This window comes from Leishmania braziliensis, chromosome 31 (assembly GCF_000002845.2).
Source record: "Leishmania braziliensis MHOM/BR/75/M2904 complete genome, chromosome 31".
NCBI classification, from domain to species: Eukaryota; Euglenozoa; class Kinetoplastea; order Trypanosomatida; family Trypanosomatidae; genus Leishmania; species Leishmania braziliensis.
Window position 1 is genome coordinate 1,199,444 of NC_009323.2, and position 6,415 is coordinate 1,205,858.

At 54.1% G+C, this 6,415-nt stretch overlaps 1 protein-coding gene across 1 annotated transcript; it reads right to left on the reverse strand.

Annotated features, from left to right (window-relative positions):
• Nucleotides 1–1,862: 1,862 nt before the first annotated feature.
• On the reverse strand, nt 1,863–2,957 carry LBRM_31_2620 (putative p-nitrophenylphosphatase; the record flags this gene model as incomplete). Its single annotated transcript, XM_001567204.1, has 1 exon — nt 1,863–2,957. The coding sequence occupies one exon, from the start codon at nt 2,955–2,957 to the stop codon at nt 1,863–1,865; it is 1,095 nt and encodes a 364-aa protein (XP_001567254.1).
• Between the last annotated feature and the right edge of the window lie 3,458 nt (nt 2,958–6,415).

Consider the following 6,415-nt stretch of genomic DNA (forward strand, 5'->3'; position numbering starts at 1 on the left):
GCCCCCCCCTACTGTAGCGCAGCAACGAAAAACAAAAAGAGCAAAATATTACCCATAATAACGGACGAAAAAATCGGTGAGCAGAGGCGAAATAGTTCGACAAAGACCGTATAGGCACGCATACGGAGAATGCCACAGCGGTGACGGCAGAGGAGGGAGCGGTGCTTGTGCTTCACCTCCTTGATGTAGTTCCTCACCTCCAGCTGCAGCTTCTGCGTGCCTCGTTTGCAGCACTTCTCGTATGGTTCAATCGTGCTCTGTCGAGCAGTCCTGTGTAGCGCATTCGGCAGAACACCAGTGTGTGACAACCCGCACCCACTCCGGTACTTGTCAGAGATGATGGATCGACATCGTTTGGGAAGGACCTGAGGGCGACGGCCCGTTGTCCTCGCCCAATAACTCGCAAAGGTCAGGTCAGGAGTGGGAACGTAGGCGGAAATGTTCACAGGGTTGTGTGACTGACTCGCGCTTCTCGTACCACCACAACCCCTTTGCAATACCTTCGACTGCGCTACCCGGTGATGGTCGTTTTCCCCTTCCGCTGCACCCTCGAAGCGCTTCCTCAAGTGTGTCGTGAGCGCTGGCGTGTTCCCAGGGGATCACCACCTCGAAGGAAGCCGCTGCCTTGTCTAGCGACATCGTTTCCTCATTCACGATAGTGGTGACGACCACACGTCCATCACACTTTTCGCCGGGCACGTAAGGAAATGCTTCTGGCTACTGTGCGGCGCTATCAGTGACATGCAAGCCACTTCACAGTGGGTTTGGCCTACTCTCTGCGAAGCTGTGCGCTGATCTTTCGTCGCCGTGGCTGTCTGGGTGACGGTGATGACCGCTCTTGTCGATGTGCCTGAAGTATGAGCTTGCTTCGGTTGTGAGGAGGGCGCTACGAAAGGCGAAGCTCATCTCGTCAACCTTGAGTGAGGTGCTGTAGGTAACAGTTTCGGGGTAGGCATCGTAGATGGACGAGACAGGCTTCCAGGCCACGAGTAGGGTCCTCACTGCCGTGAGCAGATGGGGTTGTTGTAGTGCTGTATGGCTAGTAGGGACGTTGGGGGGGGGGTCACGTCGTGCACGAGAGAGTGAAGCGCGGCATCCAGGAGAAACAGCGAATTCGCGCGACGCACAAAGCCGAGACGGAAAATGTCAAGCGAAAGCAGGCGTGTGTTGTGGCCCATACGTACAGGAGTGAAAGGCGGACACTAAAGCAGATGATGGCTGAGGTTTGACTTTGCTGGGCTTTGCGCGGAGGCACACGTGGGGCAAGAGGCGAAGCAGAATTTTGCAACTTGAAATCGGAATGAGACCCAGACTGCAGAAGAGCGCAGAGTAGCGCGCAACTCAAGTGCGGACTTGACCCTCTGTGGCATGACCAGAGAGAAGGCAAGGAGGGAAGGGACGTGAGAGGGGATGTCAGTACTACGGAGAAGGGGACAGAGGGATGGAGAAGGAATGCCACAGTTGTGGAGCACTTCCGTATAGATTTTACTCAGCTTTGAATACTTCACTCGCACAGTGGAGAACTCGTTGTACCTGGTAAAGGGCAGCAGCAGCAGCACGGCGGGGTTCATCCATCGTAAAGAGCCCTGTAGACCCTCCCCGTCCAGATTCACATTCGGTATGACCCCCTCATCACAGCGATCTGTCACACTCTTGGCTGTATGGCACAGCACTCCTTGATGAGCATCACTTCAGTTTCTCTCTCTCCGAGGTTCTTACTGTCCGTGCCATGCCAGCAGCAGGTGTTGGACGGCTTTGACAGTATGCAGGTGAGCAACATGAGAGATGGCACTATAGCACAAATAGGAGCGCACAACGCACCTCCTCGTGAAACAGAGTATAGCCGCACTAGTGGCAACCACTCACGACGGCAAGAAGCAGGCGAGAGACTCACCGACGTAGTTAGGCAGCAGTTCCGTCTTGCCTTGTTTCTCCGCTTCCTCCACATCCGCCATCCCTTCGATGCCGCTCAGCACTAGCATGCTCTGGCACCCAGTGGCGTTGCCAAAGGCCACATCCGTGGTCAGCCGGTCACCGATCATGATGCACTCCTCTCGCGGATTCGTGATACCCTCTGCCTTGAACAGGATCTTCCCCATGTCTTCGTTAGGCTTCCCACAGACGGTGTCCGGTCGCCTTCCCACAGCGGTGCACAGAGCGCTCACAATGGACCCAGCGCCTGGGATCATGGCGCCATCACGCCCAACAGGAAGTTGTGGGTCCTCGTTTGTGGCTAAGAACAAAGGCGGCGTGTACGACTCTCCGCGCAGGGTCGCAGGTGGCCCTTGCAGAGTCAGTGACCCGTACGCCAGCTTGAGGATGTTGAAGTGCTTGTCCAGTCCTACGACGACAGCAACGGCGTTCAGGTCGGAGAGCGTAATCTTCTCTGCATTGTCGGTGCCGGCCTGCACCATGCGACACGTCTTGCCATTGCGCACCACTAGACCTTTCTGCGGCGCCGGCAGGCACGGCACGCGCCACGCGCTGCCAAGGGCCTCTGTGTCGTATCCCCCAGCGCGCTCCGCGTCGTGCAGCTCCACGCCGTAAGTGATGAACCCCGGCGCCAGCACCTGCTGCAGCTCGTCGTGCAGACCCTCTTCACCAATCACAAACACGTTGCCATGCACGCGCGGCTCCTCACCGGGCACGTCCGCTTTCCCTAGCAGCTGCTTCAGCCGCAGTGCCGCAGCGTACGCGCTGTTGTAGCACTCCTGCACCGTCACGCACTCGATGCCCTTCTTCTCGAGGCTCTGCAGAAGCTGCTCGCGCGACAGCGACGCGTTGTTAGACAGAAAGCGGATTTGTTTGCCCTGGTTGCGCAGATATCGCAGGGTTTCCGGCACACGTTCGATCACGTGCCCGCCGCACCAAATCACGCCGTTAATGTCGAGCAGCATGTACTTCAAAGGCGAGGCCACCAGCCGCGCAGCCAGCGCTGGGGTGATTCGCTCTGGCATCACTTAAAAGGTCGGACGCTGCGTGTTCTGTAGGTAATGTTAGGGCGCAGCGTAATGCAGGAAAGAGGAGGTCAGGAAGGAGGACGAGAACCGCCAAAGCGATTTCTGCACGATGGCGTGGGACTAATTTGCGGGGCCGTGTGAAGTCAACTGCAGGCATAGACGCTGCGGTGCTCTTCACATTGCATCACCGGCGGGCATGGCGCAAGCAGGAAGTAACCCTACACCCGCATGGGACACATATGTGCTTCAGAGTGGAGAAAAGGTCGCACAAACCCTTCAGCCGTTGCTTTTCATTCTGTAGCTTTTGAGGCTTGTTTGGCTGATATGTGATAACGGTACTCAACACGCGCAAACTACTAGAGAATAGCGGATCTTGAGAGAACGGTGAGGGCTGCTGTGGTGATGGAAGAGCACGCTTGCAATCTCGCCGCATGCGCCCTTTCTTGCTCGGCAGCTCAACAACGTCAGCGAGCGAGTCGACCTCAATGCCCGGTAAGTCTTGCGCCTCTCCGCTTTCTACTAGTTCACCAAGGTAAGGTAGTGTTTTGGGCACCACTCGACACCAACGTTACGCCAGCTCCAATACTCTTGCCATACAAGGTGTCAGCCATGAGGCGCTCACCCACCATCAGCGCAGAGTGCGGCAGCGCCACCTTGTCGTCCTGCGTTTCCTTAATCAGCAGGTGGCCCATGACTGGGCTACGCTTTCCCCTCAGCTGTGAAGATCGCCCCAGGGAAGACTATTAAGACTCTCTGCTGACCTGCAGGGACGCGGTTGGTTGCAGCGAACGCCCCCTTCGTGGCCCACAACAGCGCCACCGCGCTTTCCAGCTCCGTCATGTTTCTGGTGTAGTTCACCCCAACAATGACGGCAACAGGGCTTACTGTTGTCAGAGACATGCACCTTTGGCCTCCAGTATTCTATGAGGAAGGAAGACTGAGTTCTGTTAGTGTCCTCACCGCCATGTCGGCGAAGTAGAGAATCGGAATTCTTTCAGAGCCATTCAACGAGGGCCAGGGTGGGAGGACATCCTGGAGGTCGTCGTGCAGGCCGACGGATCCGAGCAGGAAGCCATTTTACCACGCCCTCGCTTGTCCTCGGACTGACCAAAAACTTCTCCTTCACCCATACACAGCGCACTTATCTCGACAGCAGCGTGGGTGTAGCCATGGTGGGCAGTGCGTGGGTGCTGAGAGGCGCAAGCGGAGTGATGTGGTCGGCGCGATTCCGCCAAATCGTGTTCCCAAGGAAACGAAGGTGTTTCCCGAGGGAGCGCAGGCATGAGGGGGTCTTTTAGGGGTGTGCCAAATGAGCTTCGCAGCAGACCAGAGGACTTCCTCGAAGTCTACCCAGAAGTCGCCCATACAGTCGAGGGGCTCTCTCAGTTGAGTCCGTGCTGCCGCAAAAAAAAAAATACGATGCTGTGGGCGAGTTACAACTTTGACTCGGCACTCTCAGCCAGCGGCACTGCTTCTCTGCGTTCACGATGTGGGAGAGTATCAACGCGGCGTGATGGGCGGGGCGACGAGGGAGTCCAAGCAGGCAGAAGGGGTGACCGATAAATCACACTCGCAACAATGAAAAACTTACCCGAGCACTAAGCACCTTTACATGGACGACGGCTATCATGATGAGTCAGTTTTTCGAGGAGGCGTGGATGCACTCATCTGCCTCAGCAGCGATGTGATGCGCAAATTTGGCTCGAAGGCGGTTTACTTCTCTTTTTGTTGTGTTTCGGCATTGTGACTGTTCGTGTCTCTTCGCGACCGTCAGAGCGCTAACGCTTGAGAACAGCGAGGGTTGACATCACGTCACGAGGCGGCGGCGGCGACCTCGAAGTGCGTACACTGATGGAAAAGGAAAAAGAGGACAGGGGGCAGACAAAGAAGAGATAAGTAGGAAGTCGGTGGGCTGAACAGTAACAAACGGGATGCCACAACGTGTCCACTTCGCTACACAAGTCAAACCTCACTCGGCCCGCAACCAGTCATAGCCTCATCGGGTGCTGCTTCGCAGCACTAGAGATGCGGTATAGCAGGGTGTCGACGCAGGCACCTGAGCACGGTTCTTGCCTCAAACTCTACTCGCCAATGCTTCGCTTCACCCGATTCTGCAGTGACTAGGGCCCCTACGCTGCTGCAGTGCTCAGGGCTCCGCTTCATTTCAGCGGGCTGTGCGCAGGATACCGGCTCGTCTCTTTTGTTGTTGGATTGTTAAACTCTGTCGCCGATACACTCGTAGTGCTGAGTCGATGTGTATTGGGGGGAGGGGGAGTACACGAAAGATAACAGGGCCAGTTATAGCAGGAAGAAAAAGAAATGCAGCCGGGCTGAGTACGAGATGAACAAGTCTTTTACCCCCCGCACCTGCGCTCTGCTTCGCCTGTGGCCACTTCGTTGCTATCGAAACCGGAGCACATTTGCCATGATCGACTCTACACTTCGATTCACCACGAGAGGGCACTTTCACTTGGTGGCGAGCGACACAGACTGACACTGTCTCTTCGGCAGATCGGGTAAAGGAATAAGGGAGGTTTCGTATCTCGTTGCGCATCAGTATGGCAAGCGGGGAGGGAGGGGCCAGTGCCACACAGGCCGCCGATGCAGAGCTGATGTCCATGTCCCTCAAGTCACTGCACCTTTCTGCGGAGGCGCGCACTCACACGTCGTGCTCAGCAGAAGTTGTAACGTCACCGTTTTCTCTCAGTCAGATTGCGCTTTTCTAGGAGGAAAAGAGAGACAAGCGCTTTGCAGTAATGCGCGTGTGCCTCTCCATCTCTCCTGCGCGTCATGCATACCCTCATGGGGGGGGGGGGGGGAAGAGGTGCTGCACGCCACTCTCTTCTATGGGAAATGGGCAAGAGACCTTCACATGCGCATGTGGCGAACACCTTCGTGGAGGACACAAGAAGTGATCCATGAAAGGCGTGAATGGGGAGCGTGAAAAGAGCAAGAAGCGCCACAAGCAGCGCAGGTGGGGCCGCGTAAACGGAAAACCCATGGGCTCCCCGAATCACCGAGACCTAATACCCCGCCCCCCCGCAGGGGACTTGGTGCAACAGGAAAAAGGGGGAAGGGACCTGCCCGCCCAGGGAAAGGGACAATAAAAAAACGGAAAAAAAAAAAACCGGAACAGGCAAAAAAAAAATTTAAACCAATAAAAAAAAAAAAAAAAAGAAAAAAGGGGAGGGGAAAAAAAAAAAAAAACAAAAAAAAAGGAAAAAAAAAAAAAAAAAAAAAAAAAAAAAAAATCCCAAAAAAAAAAAAAAACCTCTTGAAAAAAAAAAAAAAAAAAAAAAAAAAAAAAAAAAAAAAAAAAAAAAAAAAAAAAAAAAAAAGAAAACTTCCCAAAAAAAAATGAAAAAAAACAAAGCAAAAAAAAAAACAAAAAAAAAAAAAAAAAAAACAAAAAAAAAAAAAAAAAAAAAAAAAAAAAAAAAAAAAAAAAAAGAACA